A 19,468-nucleotide genomic window follows, 5' to 3' on the forward strand; every position below is an offset into this window, starting at 1 on the left:
TATTGTGTCTAGGATATACTGTAACCTATTCAACATGTAAAGGACTGCTTGCCATCTAGGGAAGGGGGTGGAGGGAGGGAGGGGAAAAATCGGAACAGAAGTGAATGCAAGGGATAATGCTGTAAAAAAAAATTACCCTGGCATGGATTCTATCAATAAAAAGTTATTTAAAAATTATGCGGAACAAACAAATTAACAAAATAAAAAACAAAATGTTAAAATAAAAAATTTAAGATATTATCTAGGAAAATACAGGATTAGATGCGCATGTCATGGAATGAGAATGGGGTATAGTAAATGGACATCCTCAATCCTGCTCTGACTCTCAGATAATGTTTTTTTAAAAAGGCAGAAGAAGACTTGGACATGGACATTCCAGACCTTGCTCTGGTCCTGACAAAATTTTAAAAAAAAGTAGAGGAAGATTTTGAACATACACAGTTTATGGGAGGACATAGAAATCATGCAGGGTGAGAAAGTAAGTGTGAGTTATAAACTGGATAATGGAAGAATTGCCCATCAAACGGAGATCAAAGAGCTATCTACAAAATAGTTTGTGGAATCATGGAACTATTAGGGACCTCTAGAAAACAGTTAATAATTATACTCTTATCCTCCTGTTCTGAGGCAGACATCATAAAATAATTCTCCGTAAAATAGACTCCACAATTCCCTTAGCATTTAATTAATCGTATTCTAAAAAGTTCATCATCATGTTTAATGTAAACCACCTCAGCTAGAATCCAATCTGATAACTCCTATTTTCACTGCAATTAAAGAAGCCCTCAGAGAGACTTAAGAAGAGTTATATCACAATTCACCTTTTCATTTCCAAGTTAACATTTCCTAATTTTTTTCATCATTTCCTATAGAAAGGACAATTCTCAAGGAAGGTTAGAACCACTTAGGGTAAGGAGCCTGGGGCAATTTACCCTGCTGAATACTACTTAAACATTTCTATATATCTATATGATTTTGAAATCGGCTTCAAATGATAAAGGAAAAAAAAGTAAGGACAAAGGGTGACATGCAGCCAGAGAATGAAGCATGTAGTAAGTTAGAAATTGCATAGTGTAATGTTTATCACTTGATTTTATAGATCTATCTCCATGTTTAATTATAGCAATATATAAAGCTATGTTTTGAAAGAAATTTAATTTAAATTCTGAACATCCCCCAAGAGCATTTCCATACACACAGAATTTAGAGGACTTTGTATGAATCCTTAAATTTCCATTTCATACATTTCCACATATAAATATGTAGACATGAAAAAATATATATACACTTGTATATGTATATGTATATATAGTGTATATGCAATATATATTGCATGTAAATGTAGATAAATGCTGTATATATGCATATAATATAGACATACATGTATACCTATATTATGTATATGATGCATGTGTACACATACACACATATACCCAACTACATATATACACATGTACATGAATCTTGGGTTTCTTATCAACTGACCGTCATCTTTTTCCCTTTTTTTCCAAAAATACCCAGTTATATCCTTTTGTCACTGAAGCAACTAAAGGACTCCCAAACACAGATTCAGAGTTTTTCAAATTGGATATACTCTGGGAATATCAATTATTATTGACCACATTTTTGAATTCTTTGACAAGATCCTTTATTTCTTCTTTTTTTGAACCAATTTCTATATTAATGAATGGAATGTGAACTTTTTCTAGGATTTTTCCCTCTTGCTAACTAGAAAAAATGATTTTTTAAACTTGGAATATTCCCATCTCTAGGGATATTCAGAAATACCTACCTTTGGGAGGTAGTTGGAGCCAACATTTACAAAATTTTTTGATAGCTTTTTTTTTTTATGATAGATATGTTTTCTTTTATAGCTTTTCTTCCTTAAAACTTCTTTCCCCTTTCTCTCCATTTACCTCGATTCCCCTTTGTTGCACAAGCAGATTAGTGCCACTTTCTGATTACTTTAGAAAATGTAGTATGTGGGAATAACATTAGGAAACTTACTGCATTGATTCCGGAAAACTGCTGAGCCATGTGCAACATCAGTGCTACCAGGATGGGCTGCCGGTAGCTGGCCATGGTGAAAAGCTGAATTATGGAGACTTTCTTTTCATTGGCAGCTTCTTCTTTTTCTTTTTTCATCTCTAGGATATCCTTTGTGGGGTCATAGCCTCCTCTGAGCTTTTTCAAATCTGTTTCAAAGGTGATCACTTGTACATTATTTTAATTACATTAATGGAAAAATCATGAAGCTCTATGACCTTACTGAGATTGCCTGATGGGAATTTTATTAAACGTTGTCTAGAACTTTGAAAAAAATAGTGTATTTTAATGCATTTCATATCAAGGAGAAAACTTCCTATATATTGTGATACTCAAGAGGAAATTGGTGCCGATAATGTTATTATTTCTGTTTTACCGATGAAGAAACTGAGACTGAGAGGCATTAAATGGCTTGCTTAGTACTACATGGCTAGTGTCAAAACCAGATTTAAACCAGGTACTTTTGATTCCCAAATGCTGTGAAATGCCACCTCTCTTTGACTTACTCATGTCTTAACATAGAATTATAAATACAGCGGATTGTCATTCTGCCGAGGGAATAAGATACGGTCCCCATCTTAGGGAGTCTGTAATTTCTGAAAGGACAATAACCCTGAATATTCCCACCTGGTCTCATTTTGAGACCTCAGGGCTGCTGGGAGTGGCAAGGAGGACAAATTTGGAGTCAGGAAGCCTTAAGTTCAACTACTGCCTCAGATTATATGACTGTAGGCAAATCACTTAGTCTCTCAGTGTCAGTCTCCTCATCTGTAAACTGAATTTAATAATAGGACTCATTTCTCAGATTGGTGGAGAGGATCCAATGAGCAAATATAAGTAAAGCACTTTGTAAATCTTAAAGTGGTCAGAGAATGCCAGTCACTATTATGAAGACAAAATGATTGGCTTGAGTTAGGGGATACAGTCTGTGGTCATAGAATAGTTTTCCCCCTCCTTAAAACTGGTTCATTCATGTATTGAATAAATGGCAGATCTGATCTCATCAGTTCTGTGCCCAACCCCAGTGAGCTAACAAGCTTAGAACATTTAGAACCAATACAAAACGACTGAAAATTCAGTCTCTCCCATTCTATCGTTTTTTTTTAGGGGGATATGTTGCCTGGCATGACATGGCAGACTGTAAACACAGAAATGACTGTAGGAACAAACTACACTTTCATATCCTGAACAAGTCACTTTCTTTTCTTCAATTTCTTCATCAGCAAAATTGGGGGCTTAAATCTGAAAGCTTCTAAGTTCCTTTTCAGTTCTAAATCTGTAATACTTTAGTAAAAGAAGAAATCTCAATGAAAGTTTGGCTCCTATACTTAATGACACATATTTGGAAATATCTTTAAGTGCTTAATTGTGGTTTATGTAAATGTTGGCAGATGAAACTGCATAGCCCAATATATTTTTTTCCCCTGAGGCAATTGGGGTTAAGTGAGTTGCCTAGGGTCACACAGCTAGGACCTAATACAATTTTCATTGCATGGTGCTCTCTTGTACAATTTACCATTTGCTTTCATTCGGAGGAAAATATTGGCCATAACTGATGATTTTCCAAAAATAAACAGAGAAAAGCTTGATTAGGAGAAAGACCGAATAGTTGAGTGACTTACTCATTTTGGCTTTGTTTTCCTTTCCCAGCTTAATGTAAAGGTAGCTGGGGCTCTCTGGACAGATGAAGAGTAACAAACATTGAAGGACAGCAGGTGCCGCACCTAAGCCAAGCAGTACAGGCCACATGTCAGCATTGCCTAAGATAAAGTCAAGTCCAATGACCTGAAAAATATAGACCCACACTGTGTTAATTATGCAACAGACTGAGTCCTTGACTAGTAACTGCTTGCTGCATTAGCAAGTCATCTACCTGCAATATGTCAGTCCACATAAAGTGGAATCATTATACTTGTGTTTTGTGCTTTAAGCACGTTGGAAGGGATTCAGAAGCACTTCCATTTATTCCTACCCATATGATTTCTTGGTGGTCAGCCTGCCTCTGCTTGGGGCCCCTCGGTGAGTGAACCCACTATCTCCCGTTCACTTTTGTCTAATTGTTAAGAAATTTTAAATTTAAATTGTTAAGAAAATTTCTTTTTTTTTCTAGATTAATCTTAAATTGATTTCTTTATAACTCCCACCCTCTGCTATAATGGAGGTAAGTTGGGGATGGATTATCTCCATCATAAAAAGCTTTAGATTAGATTTTCTAAAAATTAGGAAAAAATAGGAACATTTCAAATTTTTTCAAGTGACAACATTTTTGATTTAAACACAACTTTTGAGGAACTTGTGCAAAGCAAGACATAATGTAATGTTTATGCAAACACCAAGAAAAACTTAATCCTATGGCAGAAAGTTGCTAATTTTATTCAAGTCCCAACCCAAAATCTAACCTACTAATAGGTATGGAGCCAGAATAGGAGACCAAACTTGTTTTTAGTCAACATCTTTCTTCTAAGACCTTGAGGCTGAATTGTTAGAATAATACTTGAGCTCTTTCCTGAGTTTTCCTATAACCAATCATTCAGCAAGAAATTCAGCTGGACCTTGTCTTGTTTTCCCTGGTACTGATGTTTTCCCTACCTGATGTCTTAGACATGTGCTGATTCCTCTAGGATTAGGGTTTTACTCTACTCCCTTAATTCTTTCTGTTATTTCCTTGTCCACCTAGTTGTTGGGCTGTCACAGGCCCACATTGATAGCAGGGCTTCTAAACCTGCGGTCCATGAGCTTAAAAAAAAAACCTTTTGAAAATTTGATATTTCAGTTTTCTATTGTAATTCTCTTATATTCTTGTATATTTTATTTTATTCATTTAAAACCATTATCCTGAGAGGGCATCTTTACCATAAGCTTTTCCAAATGCCAAAGGGATCCATGATTCAAAAAGCAATATTCTCCCTGCTTTTCTATCATTTTTAAGGGGAATATGTTGCCTGGCATTATATAGTCCCAGAATTATGGTCTAAACACAGAAATGATTATAGGAATAAACTACATGTGGTTTGAATTATTCATGATTAAAGTCTTTTACCTGACTGACAAGAATTCCTGTCACAATGGCCAGCTGGTGCAGGGTACCCAGAGCGCCTCGGAGAGACAGAGGAGCAATTTCACCAATATACATTGGAACCAGTCCCGATACCAGACCTTTGTGAAACAAGAAGATATTGCATACTTAAGGCAGAGTTTGGTGAAACAAGAGCGAATGAGAAATCTGTAGATGTAGTGTAACCCATTGTTCAGTGTCAAAACATTTGACTAATGCCTGATTATGTTAGGAGACACAGCTCTTAGTAAGAGATTGCCCTCAGTACTCTATTGTAAACTGAGGGTAGTTAAGAATACAAACCTATTTGGTTTTGTGTTTCAAAGTTCCAAACATAATCGTTTTATGTTCTGGCACTTAGCACTGTTCCTGGCACTTCATAAATGTTCATCGACTTATATTCAAAATTATCTTTAGTAAGCTAACATACATGATGTCCATCATAGGACCTTAATTACCTTCATATAAAAGACTAAAGAAATTCTGATAAATTTCTTATGATCCTTGAATGCAAACATTATCTCTAATATCAGAAAGGAGAGAAACAGATAGTTGTCTACCATCCCTCAGATATTACAAAGTTCACTAAATTCAAAATGTCATCATGGAAATTAAGTGAGGCAATGGAGAGGCTGTTGGATTTGGAGGCAGAAAAGATCTGAGTTAAAATCCTGACTCAGACACTTACTAGTAGTATGGCTCTGGGTTAGTCATTTATCCTCTCAGCCTCAGTTTCCTCATCTGTAAAATGGAGAGAATAACAGTACTGGCCATTGTGAGGAACAAATGAGATAGCATATATAAATGTTTTCTAAACTTTAGATGGCTTCATAAACATTAATTATAGTTATTACTTTGATAATAATGCATTTAGACCTGGAAGAAACCTTAGAGAACGGTCAGTCTAACCTCTTCCTTTGACAGATGAGGACTCTGTGGCCCGGAGAGCTCAAGAGACTGTCGTGCAGGATGTGACAAAGTCAGGATTTGAATGGAAGTTTCCTGGTTCCAAATACTCTGCACCACTATTCCTTATGCAGTGTTCACTGATGTCTTTTTAGTGAATAAAAATTCCCAAATCAATCCCACAGACGGATTCTTTGAGTGATTGCCTATAAATTTCTGCTATCAAAATGAATCAGTCTCACATATTCAGAGGATTGGTTTATGGAGTCTCCTCAGGATCTTCCTTGAAGAATGCTTTAAAATCTCCTAATGATTATGCTGTCAACATTATACCTATATTTCCTCCTGAGTTTACATGTGATTTGTTTTGCCTCTGGTTTGTTGATAAAGAAGAAGCCATGACTTCTCTTTTTGACATATGTGCATGTCAGTTAAGCAGAACATATTTTGTTGATTGATTTGCCATTCCTTGTTCTAAAGCATAGAATTTTTACATCTTTCTATTTTGGTTTTTAAATTTTGTGACAGAGGCAATAGGGTTAAGTGACTGGCCCAGGGTCACACAGCTAAGTAAGTGTGTGAGGCCATATTTGAACTTGGATCCTCCTGACTTCAAGACCGGTGCTCTATCCACCGTACCATCCAGCTACCCCCACCTCATTACTTTTTGAAAATGTTGATACCTGTCAACAAACAAGAAAGCAATCTCTTAGTAACAAATGAAAGGTTGTACACAGAGTCAGCCATTGGACCTAAGCTTACATCTGCTGACATATACTACCTATGTGATCATGAATAAATCGCCGATTCTTAAGGGAAGGAATGATTCCATTTTGCACGTATAGGACCCTAGAACACAGCACAGCAGCTGCAACATGGTATTCACTTAGTAAATGTTTGTTGACTGATGAGTGCCTCTAGGAAACTCTTGAAGTCTCTAAATTATGGACAAGTTGACAATTTGCATCATTGGAGAGAATTTCCATACTGGAAATTCCTCAAGCTAATGATATGAGATCATAAGTTTTCTTATTCTTCTGTACCATGGCCAGATGTGTAAGGCACTCTGCTAGCTGTTTTGAATATAATGAAAAAAAAAAAAGAGACTGCTGTTCTGCAAGTACAAAATCAGCATGAAATGAAGTAGGGAATAATGGGGATGTAGGTCAAATAAAGTCTTCTCTAAAGAGATTTTGGGGAGAGAAAGAGTACTAGTCATTTTAGGGGAGAGATTAGGGAGAATTCATGGAGGAAGTAGATCTTTGAAGCAATGCAAGAGGAGGAGAGGGAAGGGTATGCTACATGTGGGGCAATTTGGACAAAGCCCCAGAGGGGGGCGATGGGAGGTGACATTCAGGGGTCAGATTGACTAGAATACAGAATGTATGGAAAAGAGAAATATGTTTTAAGGCTGTAAGCATAGCTTCAAATCAGATAATGTAAGAGCGGAAGTCCTAAGACTCAGAAAGATGGTGTTTTATTCTAGAGGAATTAGAGAGCCACTACTAACATTTTATATAGGAGAAACATAGAGTGGGATCTTTTCCTTGTAAAGACAATTTTGTTAGAATAGATCGGATAGGGGATAGACTTGAGAAAGAGAGACTAGTAACAGAGTAGTGATGATGGCCTGAATTACCAAGGTCACGACCGTGGTTGGACAAATCATTCAGTCCCCCTGGGCCAATGTTTTCTCTTCTATAAATTGAAGGATTTGATTAAGGGTCCTTTAATGTTCCTTAAACTAGTGTTCATGGTCATGAAAGGTAATAGAGATGGAAAGGGCATATAAAGCATAATGTTAGATGGAAGGCAGTTACATGGCACTGCAGTGAATTGAGTGCTGACCTCAGACATTTACTATCTGGGTGATTAAAGTCAGTCCTATTTTGAAGTTGATAAAACTGAGGCAGTCAAAGATTAAGTGACTTTGGTCACCCAGGATTATTGAGATCAAATGAGATAACATTTGAATAGCATTTAGCCAGTGTTTGGTACATAGTAGGCACTGGCATAATACAGGCTTGTATCCTTCCTTTCTGTGGATGTAGAACTTACAGAATTTGGCAACTGATTAATAAGAGCCACGATAAAGAAGAAAGAGTCAAAGATGAATTAGATCTTGAAAATGGACTACTAGGAAGATGGCAGTACTCACAATACAAACAAGGAATCATGGATGAGGGACAGGTTTAGTGGGGAAGATAATGAGTTCAATTTTGGACATGTTTAATTTGAGATTTTGGATATCCAAGTGGAACTGACAAGTAGTCAGTTGGAGATGTGGGATTGCAGCTTAGGTTAAAGATGAAAGATTAGAACATCTGTGTAGAAATGAGAATTGACCTGCAGTAGATGAAAACAATAAGAGAAAAAAACAGAGTTGAGAATCAAGCCTTGGGGAACATCTACTTTAAAGGACCAACAAGGTAGATGGACACCAATATGGCGTGATCAGACAAAAGGAAAACTAAGATAGAACAATGTCACCAATCTGGGGGAGCAGTAAGTACCCTGAAGGAGGGAGTGGTCAGTGTTGTCAAAAGTTACAGAGAAGTTCCAGAGAGAGGGAACTGAGAAAAAAGACCATTGTATTTGGCAATAGAATGTTAGCTTACATAAAGCTGTTTCAATGGAGTGGTGGAATTGGAAGCAAGATTGAAAGGGTAAAAAGTGAGCGTGTCATGATGTTTGTCATGTCATTTATAACCATATATGTTGTATTCATAAATGCACTTATTTAGTTTCCTCTCTCTTTTTGGTTATTATATACATATGTGTAGATAGCCACAGTTTTATTCACTTCAGCAACTATGAAATCATTTGTTCTCTTTCCTTCACAAGAAAAAAAAAGTTATTAAAGGATGAAAGTTTCTAGATTTAAGATTATATAATTTTTTTCCCTTTTTATCACAAATAATTTTCTGACTATAATTGGAAGCCATTTTCTTTAGTTTCCCTCCAATCTGGAAGCTGTGGAATATACTAGATGATTTCTTAATTCTTTGTATTTCTTAATAAATATTAAGAAATTATATAAATCCCTTTAGTTACAACATGAATATTTTGGAGAGCATAAATTTTGACTTGTTTGGTGACTCAGAAAATTTCTTTCTTTCAATGATTTCTTCCCTTTTGCTGTCTTCTTTGACCATAAGACTTTCTGAAAGATCGTTTGAAAAGAGGATTCTTTTTTCTGCTTCTTCGGAAGTAATATTAACTGCCTCTGGTACAGACCAGATAGTTAATGAATATCAAATGTCAACACAATAACCACTGATATGAAAATGTGTGGTCATTCTCTATTGATTCTTTTTCTGCTGCTTACAAACATGCCCAGCTCTTGTTAATTTAAAAAAGAAACCAAATCAACAAACCTTTATTTGCTTATTCCATTCCCCCAATCTAATAGCTTATATTTAGCCTTTCTTCCCCAGTTAACCTTCTTGAAAAAGCTATCTATATTAATTGCTCCATTTCTTCTCCTCCCACTCCCCTCAAACCATTGTAACCATTGATTGAAGTTGCCCATTCTAAGGTTATCAGTGACCTTTTATCAGGTCTCATTATTTTTGTTGATCTACACTGTCTCTCACATGACTCCTCTCAGTTCACATGATCAACACTTCAGTTCAAGCTTTTATTGCTTCTCACCTTTGAAATTGTTATTTTCCCACTAAGCAAGCAGCAACAACTAACTCAGAACTCGATTAATCCAATTAAAAAAATAAACAAGAAAACAATTAAGGAAATAAATAGAATATTAGACAACATAAGGAAATTAGAAGAGTAAGAATAGTTTATTGACAGAGCTAGTGAAACAGGAAAAATTTGTGACCAAATGAGATGGAGAGCATTATGAAATGCAAAATAGATAACTTTTATTATATTCAATTAAAAAGCTTTTGTAAAAAAAAAAAAAGCAATGGAATCAAAATTAGAAGGAAAGCAGAAAACTGGGAAACAATTTTCATAGCAAATGTCTCTAATAAAGGCCTCATATCTCAAATATATAGATTATTGAATCAAATTTATAAGAAAACAAGCCATTCCCCAATTGATAAATGGTCAAAGGATGTGAACTGGCAGTTTTCAGATGAAGAAATCAAAGCAATCTGTAAGCATATGAAGAAGTACTTTAAATCATTTTTGATTAGAGAAATGCAAATTAACTGAACTTTGAGGTACCACCTCACACCTCACACCTATCAGATTGACCAAAATGATAAGAAAGGAAAGTGATAAATGTTGGAGAGGATGTGGGAAAATTGGAACATTATTGCACTGATGGTAGAGTTGTGAACTGAACCAACGACTCTGGAGAGCAATTTGAAAATATGCCCAAAGGGCAAGCAGACTATACATACCCTTTGCCCCAGTGATACCACTATTAGGTCTATATCCCAAAGAAACTATAAAAAGAAAAGAACCTAGATACGCAAAAATATTTATAGCAATCCTTTTTTTGTGGTGGCAAAATATTGGAAATTGAGGGTATGTCCATTAATTGGGAAATAGCCGAACAAGCTGTGGTGTATGAAAGTGCAGTAAAAAATGAAGAACAGGCAGAATTCAGAAAAACCTGGGAAGACTTGTATGAGCTGATGCAAAGTGAAATGAGCAAGACCAGAAAAACATTGTATATAGCATCAGGAACATTGTGTGATGATCAACTATAACTGATTCTCAGCAACACAAGGATCCAAGACAAGCACAAAGGACTCATGAAGGAAAATGCTGTTCATAACCAAATAAAGAACTGAAGGATTCTGAATGGAGATCGATGTATATCCATGCTTATGATTCAGCCAAACTGTTATTTCTCTGTTCCTCACATATAACTCTTCATCTCCATTCTTACTGGGGCTATCTTCATACCTGGAATGAATTCCCTCCTTGGTCTGCCTCTTACAATGACAAATTTCCTTCAATGCTCCATTCAAGGACTATCTTGTGCATATGCCCTTACCTTATCCTGCAGCTACTAGTTCCTCCCCCAATTACATTTTGCTTATATATGTACGTATTATTTTCATTCATAGAGTGTAAGCTTAATGGGGGCAAGAATTGGTTTGTCTTTGTATCCTCAGTATCTCAAGTATATATTAAATGCTTTTCATATAATAGTACCATGTCATATAACATAATGTGATGCTTATCTAATACAATTATTTTAAATCTAATATTGTAGCATAAGACAACTATGTATGATATAATGTAATGAAATATAACAACATAAAATATAACACAATAATGTAACATGATATGATTTTATAACATATTGTGACATAGTATAACTTAACAAAATATAACATGGCATAATAATATAATGTGAGATGTGAGATAATATAAATGCATATTGATTTGAATTCTAGAATTTTTAGTTAGAATAGTTTTTGATCAGGGGCAGTTAGGTTGTTCTTAGAGTCACACTTCTTTTCCTGAGCTAAAATTTGGAATAATATACTTCTTAGTTGTATGACCCTGGGCAGGTCACTTAACCCCATGGGCCTCAGTTTCCTCAACTGTAAAATGAGCTAAAGAAGGAAATGGCAAATCACTCTAGTTTTTTTCTGAAGAAAAACCCAAATGAGATCATTAAGAGTTGAATTAGACTGAAATGACTTAAGCAAAAGCTTAGAGAATGAGGAAATTTTATAGGTGAATTCAAAATATGAAGTTAGTAAATTCAAAGACTGAATTTCCTGAAGTAATCACATCATTTAGTTTCAAAACTGCACAATTCCATTGGTCTGACATCAAGAACAATATTTACATAATTATAACCTTTAATAGTATGAATTCAAATCCACGGGACCACTTCAGGATATTCACCATTCACATTTATTAGTATTTAGCTATACTATACTACTAGTTCTGAGATTTATACAATAAATAGTTCAATTCTAACAACCCATATATAAACTAGAAACCTCTGGGGTTAGTGATGTGTACTTTGATATTTCTTTGTAGATGTCTTTTTGACAAACTACTGGTTTTAGTGCTATCATTTTTACCCAGGATGAGGTAAGACGGATTGAATTCACCTGGTCATAGGAAAGCCCAAGAGCTCTCTCTGTTCTGGAGGTCAAAACATTGTCAACATTTTGATTCAATTTTTCAACCTAGTAGCTCTCTAACAAAAAAAATGTACTCATTTCCCCCCTAAATAGCAATTATGACCAAAAGCAGATGGAGAAAGGGTTTTATAGACATTAGTATCTCAAAAGGAAGCTGCAGTTTAAGGTAATGGAACATATTCCATAATTAAAAAAAACTCCTTCACCGGCAGGTTGGCAGGACCAGGGCTTCCTGGCTGTTAAGAACTTACAAAAATTAAAGATGAGGCTCATTTATTTTTCTCATAAATTGAGCAAATGCTCTATTTGCTCTGGTCTTTGCTGATTTGTTGACTCGGGAATTCTGAAAAATTGTTTCTAAGAAGCTGTCAGTCCAACAGTGATATCTCATGCTCAGGTAATAGCTACCAATATTTCAGTAATGTCCTTTCATTACCAAAAACATTGTGACATTTATTTTTGACAACGACTTTACATAATGTGTAGACTTCCAAGACGATGTGAATAAATGATATGTGTAGGTTTGGCTATCCATTCTGCCACCCAGCCCTACAAGTTCTGCTTGTCTCACCTCATCTCACCTTGAGAACATCACTTTTGTGGTAGTGGAGGCTGGGGGAGGAATATCAGGCTCATAGCTTTTCCAGGACATGTTGACAAGGACATGAGTTGATAGAATGTAGTGGGTGAGTGATGCGGGTGTGGTCCCTTTAAGATTCCTTTCTTTCTAATTCCCAAGCCCTGTATCGATAATGCATCAACTAAGAGAGATTGGGAATCAGAAAGAAAAGAGTCTTAAAGGGACCACACCTGCACCCAGATTTTCAATTGGACTTCAAAGGGACCAAGATTTGGGAATCAAAAAGTCCTGGATTGATAATGCATCAACTAGGAGGGGTTGGGAATCAGAAAGACAGGAATCTTGAAGGGACATGAGGAGCAATAACTCTGGGCATTGTTCACTAACAAGAACTTAAACAACAACAAGGCCTTATAAAGTTAATCTGAAAAAATACCAGAAATAACTTACCACAATATAATCCTGTGATGAATCTCCCTGAGATGATAAGTATGTGAGATGGGCCAAATTTAGCGATGGCCATCAGGAGAGATCCAATCAATGAGAGACCGTTTGTGGCCAACATTCCTTTAATTCTAGAGTGAATTAAAACAAAAACGTGCAGAGGCTGTAAATTCAACACTAGAACCAAAACACTAAGTTTTTCTTTTAAAAACTTTCTGTGATTTCTACTTTCTCACCTTATTCCTTCTTTGATTTGGATTTCAAGTGCCAGATGAGAATTTTTAGTTTAATTTTTTATGTTTGAATGATCTCTAGTCAAACCATTGGATCATTAAGACTATATTTGTTGGGGATACAGTGGATAGAACACCAGCCCTGGAGTCAGGAGGACCTGAATTCAAATTTGATCTCAGACATTTGACACTTACTCTGTGTGACCCTGGACAAATCACTTAACCCCAATTGCCTTGCAAAAGAAATAAAAAAAGAATACATTTATTGAAATCTTGGGTTACATGGATAGAGATAATATATTTATGGAAGCAGAATTGGAAATATGAATAGAGGGTCAATCTTTCTCAGAAAGACATGGTGGGGGGCCCCAAAGAAGCTTCAGTATGTGTGGGGCTTGACTGGAGGATAAATAATACTGTATAACTTTTTAAATAACTTTTTATTGACAGTGTATAACTCTTTAAAAACCCAACTTCATATAATGTCAGGCAGAGCTCTGGAATAGACTCTGGTTTTCTTCTAACCCTGTATTTCTATATTCTTTTTTAAGGAGTAGAGGACCAATTTTGTTTTAGTGATGGTTGTTAGACAAACATTTGAGGCAAGTTAATTAAGTTCTGGCAGCTTCTACCTCTGATCTGAGGGGACCAGGTGAGGAATAATTTAGAATTTAGCCAGCAGCAGACTACAGATGGAAAAAAAATGACAATAATGGACCTTTCATTCAGGCTAAGGTGTGAGACCATGTATTCTTTCTTATTTAGATGCAAGGAAAAAGAAAGCAGAGGGATTGAAAAAACAACAAGACCCTTCCCCTGAGAAATAATAATCAGGCAGTTCTATTCTGCTGAAGAAAAATAAAGACTAAATAGTAGAAGTTGCTTAAGAAGACTCTCTTGAAATCCTGAAGAATAGGAGCTGGGTACTTTCTATGGTCCAAAGGCCTTTTGACTCTTAATAAAAGATTCCAGACAGGTTAGAAGAATGTTTTCTTCTGTGCCATGAAAAATGGTCATGATTTGATTTAGAAATAATTGAAACTAGATGATTCTTGAGGAAGATACCTTATTATAATTATGTTTTTTTCCTTTAATTTATTTCTCTAAATAATGTCCTTCTTCTAAATCAGGGAGTCTTAAACTAGTACACAGAGATTTGAAGGGGCATATGAATTTGTTTTTAAAAAATTATTTTGATAACTGCATCAATATAATAAGTTTTCTCTATAACTGATATTTTATTTCATTCATCAAACATGTAACTCTGAGGAGTTCACAAGAATCTCTAAATTTCTTCACAATACATGAAAGGGTAAAGAAACCTTTCTCCAAATGAGATCATTCTTTAACATGAACAAATACTATGTTTTATTGGTCAAATAGATTGGAATTTTCATAGAAACAGCATACTTGTGAGGTCTTTATGTATCTTAAGGGTTGGGTCTAGGATGTTTTACATGTTTGTCTCTGCCAGGCTAACATGTTATCTTGCACATAGTTTATACCTAATTAATGCTTATTTAACTTGAATTTGAAATTATTATCTATCTATCTATCTATCTATCTGTAACTCAGTTTATTGTGCCTGTAGGAAAGTTGAGCTTTTTGGCATACACAAACAAAATCTAAGTACTAGTTCCATTTATTCAAAATAAAAGCATAATAATTAGAATATAAATAGTCTTGAGAGTAGTATTAATCTTGCCAATTGGAACCTATAAAATACCATTAAACATCACCAACATTTGTCTATTGTCTATTGTACATCTTCAAAGAAGTAAGGCACCCAGGCAAAGAATACTTTGTGTAACAAATAACCTTGGAAACTAGCTGAGAAAGAAAGAATTTGGAAATGGTGGAATTGGAAGGAACTTATGAAGTCTAAACTTAATGCAAAGCATATATCTCTCAAGTGGCTTCTTAAAGATCTTCCTCAATGAACCACTGAAGAAGCTAATTTGGGGTAGGGGGGGTAAAATGGAGGGGATGATGGTAATTGCTGCAGAGATCTAGTTAATCTCTAAACTCATTGAAGTAATTAGATCAGAGGATCTCTAATGTCTTTTTGCCCTCTCCCATTCCATAATCCAATGAATAGTTTTGGGAACTCTAATTGTTGGAAGCTGCCATCAGACATTCTAGAGTTTGGGGTGTGATGGTGGGTCTTACTAAAGGATGAAACACTAAAGGTAAAAAGTTGTTTCTGCTCATGGGAGAATTAAGATATTACAAAAAGATCTTTAAGATGAATTAATTTAACTAAATACTTCCTTTAATTTTAGAATAATTAGGTTTACTTTGCACAAATGTGCAAATTAAAAAAAATCTTTGTTTTAAAAATTCCAACATAAAACTGGGCCAAATATTCATGCTAAAAATGACTACTTTTCTTTTTTAGTTATAGGACAGCCCCTCCTGAAAAATGAATAAATATAATTTGAGCTGTTATCCTTTAATCAAGAAGAATTATGACACTGAAGGCTATTATTTCCTTAAAACTGCCAAGTGCCTTATTGTGCCAAATGACAAGCTTGGGCACAAAAGGAAGAAGCTGTCAGCATTTTGTGACACCAGCCAGAGAAACCTTATCATTTATAGCAGGTTCCAAAAAAAAAAAATCTAAGTAGAAAAACATCCTGTCATCATTGGATCTATATTTTTGATTTTAAAAATGAATTCTGTACAAAAGAAAATTTTCTTTTGAAAAATTACATTCCTTGAAAAGTCCAATGTTTGATTCCTCATGAAGTAAGGGGAAAGCAAACAACTTTAGGTGCTACATGCCCAAATGGGTTAAAGCTTATAGGCAAGGTGGATCCAGAGGTATATTGTCTCTGCCAATAAATACCATCAAAAGCATAAAATTTAGAACCACAATTACCTGGTCCAAGCCTCTCATGTTATAGTCAAGACTCTAAAGTACCTTGGAGAAATAATTTCAAAAATGGAAAAATGGTTTTTACCAATTTATGATAAAAAAGATCATCAAAACATGTCCAAAGAGGCAATGTGATATAGTAGAGAAAATAGTTGACTTCATTTCATAAGGTCTTGTCTGATTTCTACTATCTGGGTAGCCCTTTGCAGGTCACCTAAGTTTTCCAGTCTTCAATTTCTCCATTTGTAAATTGGGGTGAAAATCCTTGTAAGTACTTGATGAGGTTGTTTTAGTACATTGCTTTAAGAACTGGAAATCTCTAAATAAATGTGTGGAGCAATTATGTAGGACACATTTGTGACTGGGGCCTTAGAAATTAATTTCATCTTAAAGAGAATTGGTCTAGTATTTGGATGACCAAGATGCTGAGCTCTGTTGTAAATATGAAAAGTGGAGCTTTATTCACTACCATGTAAAACTGGGGTAACTCTAACATGCCCTAAACAAAAATCTAGAACCATTTTTAAAAAAAGAGTTCAAAAGAATCTGAAAGTCAAAATGTAAAGCGCCTCCCCTTAATAAAATGTGATTGGCACCCTTGGAATCGTCATACCTTCCTAGTTTGTCTCCTAGCCATCCACCAAAGAATGAGGAGATCATCCCACCAACTGCAAAGCTGGACACAGACAGTGACCAATACGTGGTGACTATGGGAAGGAATGGATCTGGCTCAATTTCTTTTTCTTCATAACCAGTGGTTGTCTGCACACTGGGTATGTACACATCAGTAGAATTATAAGGTTCCTCTTCATCCAGAGGGACAGCCAGTAAACTTCTGTAATGGGCTACAATTACCTAAAAAAGGAAAGGAAAGCAAATGGAAACACGGCATATGAGATATTCAGCAGTGACTCGGGTCCCACCTTCTCAGTGGATCTCTCTAGTGAACACTTTCTCCTCTTCCTCCCCCTTCTCCCCCATTATTTGGCATTTATTCAGTGCAGACGTTCTGTATTCTAGGAGAAAGGGAGTTTCTTTAAGGTAAAGATTGCCTTGTTTTTGTCTTCATATTTCTGTTGCATTTAGTGGGTTAGTAATAAATGTGGATTGAATTTATTATGTGCCAATGACTTAGTGGTTTGTTATTGATTTTTTGTTGTTGTTACGTCAACAAAGACTTGTATGTCCTGAAAAGGAGATGGCCTGGTTTTATACAGTGAAGGACAACACATCGAGAGAACAAGGGCTGTCTTGGTGTTCAGAAAATGTTAAAGGAACTAGACAGAGGTCTCCAAACATTGATAGACAGTCTGTAGAGAGAGTCTGGGAGGCCATGTATGAGATTTAAAGTGGTGAATGAAGGAAAAAAGGAAGGAAGGAAGGAAAGAAGGGAGGAAAAAAGAAAAGGAACAAAGGAAGGAAAGAAGGAAGGAAGGAGGGAGGGAAAAAAGGAAGAAAAGACAAAGGGAGGGAAGGAGGAAATGTTTTACATTAGATCCTCACAGCAACCATGGAAGATTTTGTTATTGTTCAATTGTTTTTAATCACATCTGATTCTTTGTAATTCTATTTGGGGTATTCTTGGCAAGCATACTGAAGTGGTTTACTATTGCGTTCTCCAGCTCATGCTATAGATGAGGAAACTGAGGCAAACAGGATGAAGTGACTTGCTCAGGGTCACACAACTCGTAAGGCAATGAGGCTAGATTTTAACTCAGGAACATAAATCTTGACTCCAGATTCAACATTCTAACCATTGAGCTAACTATCTGCCTTATATAATATTACTGTTACTACTACTGCTGCTGCTATTTACTGCTGCTACTACTACTACTATCTTAAGAAACTAAGACTGATAGAAGTTAAGTGACTTGTCCAGTAACACACAATAAATATTTAAGGCAAGATTTGAACTCAGTTATTCCAGACTCCAGGCCCAGGACTCTATCACTACTGTAGTTTTATATGTCTGAGCTTGGTGTCAGGAAGACTTAAGTTCAGATCCTGACTCAGATAACTTGTGGCCCCAGAGAAGTCACTTAACCTCTCATCCTCAGTTGTGAAATGAGAATAATGAAAACTCCTATCTCTCAAGGTTATTGTGGGGATCAAATGAGATATAAAGTGCTTTGTAAACCTTAAAAGGCTTGTTAAATACTATTTCTTCTTCTTCTTCATCATCATCATCATCACTATTACTAGGAGAGGCAGCATATGACCAAAGAGATCCATGGAAATATTGATATAGAGTTTTGTTTATTTTTGGTGAGGACTTTTGAAATTGTAATGACACTATTCTTGCATAACACTGTTTAAACATAAACTGGGAAGAGGATGAATGGAAAATCGCATTGATTTTGGCTTCTCTTCTTAACCCTGACCTCTGGGACCTTGGCTGTATTTACCAGTTATTGGCCCTTTTCATTTCTCTAGTTCATAGGAACAGCAGTTTAGACTGACCATCTGAGTATTGAGATGGTGACTAGAGAGCCCACTGTAGAAAAGCTAACTTTTCCAATTTAAGAAAATGCTTTGGACCAAATGCAGCATGAGTCAGAGGACCTGAGTTCAACCTCATCTTTATGAACTTGTTCAAGTCATTTACCTCCCTAGATCTCAGTTTTTCACTTGTAAAAAAGAAGTCTCTTTTCTTAATATCAAACTCAGTCAAACGTGCCAAACTCAGTGCCATGTAAGTTCCCAGAGGGTAATTTATCCCTCATATTCACCTGTCATGGCCCAGCCCCCATTCATGTAAGTTCTTGTTCCCTTCCATCCCTCCTAACACGATCACACGGCTATCATCCCCTATGTAGCTGACTGGTCAAGAAGAATGACTCATTTCAGAAATATTGTGCTATGCTCTGTCTCTTCACCCCCATTCCGTGTGACTCTGTCGTAAAGAAATTTGGAGTTAAAGGTATTGACTTCAATGACTTTTGACATAGGAAGGGATCTGATTGCCTAGGAGATTTGGGGATGGAAAGGGGAGCAGAAAACACAATATAAAGCTGTCAGAAAATAGCAGTTTTCATATAAAAAAGTATTAAATCAATGCCTCAATTTCCATGGGATCCCCACATGTCTGGGACTATCAAGAAAAAGGTCTAGGATCTAATGAGGGAAGAGGAGTATTCTCTTAAAGCTTTTTGAGAAGAAATCCATTTTTATCTGAATTCATGGGTAAGGAATTAAGGTCATCATCTCAATAAAGCCATCTTGATTTCTGAGGCATGAAATCATACA

The 19,468-nt window shown here is 35.8% G+C and overlaps 1 protein-coding gene across 1 annotated transcript in view; it reads right to left on the minus strand.

Annotated features, from left to right (window-relative positions):
- Positions 1-19,468, minus strand: part of SLC2A2 (solute carrier family 2 member 2) — a 38,220-nt gene that overhangs the window by 14,294 nt on the left and 4,458 nt on the right. Inside the window, exons 3-7 of the mRNA XM_051983167.1 lie at positions 16,836-17,077; positions 13,118-13,242; positions 5,087-5,202; positions 3,669-3,831; positions 2,008-2,195 (exon numbers count right to left, since the gene is read on the minus strand). Of these exons, the coding sequence (XP_051839127.1) occupies positions 2,008-2,195; positions 3,669-3,831; positions 5,087-5,202; positions 13,118-13,242; positions 16,836-17,077 (834 nt within the window). The remainder of the gene's footprint in view (positions 1-2,007; positions 2,196-3,668; positions 3,832-5,086; positions 5,203-13,117; positions 13,243-16,835; positions 17,078-19,468) is intronic.

Source organism: Antechinus flavipes, chromosome 3 (assembly GCF_016432865.1).
Source record: "Antechinus flavipes isolate AdamAnt ecotype Samford, QLD, Australia chromosome 3, AdamAnt_v2, whole genome shotgun sequence".
Taxonomy (NCBI): Eukaryota; Metazoa; Chordata; class Mammalia; order Dasyuromorphia; family Dasyuridae; genus Antechinus; species Antechinus flavipes.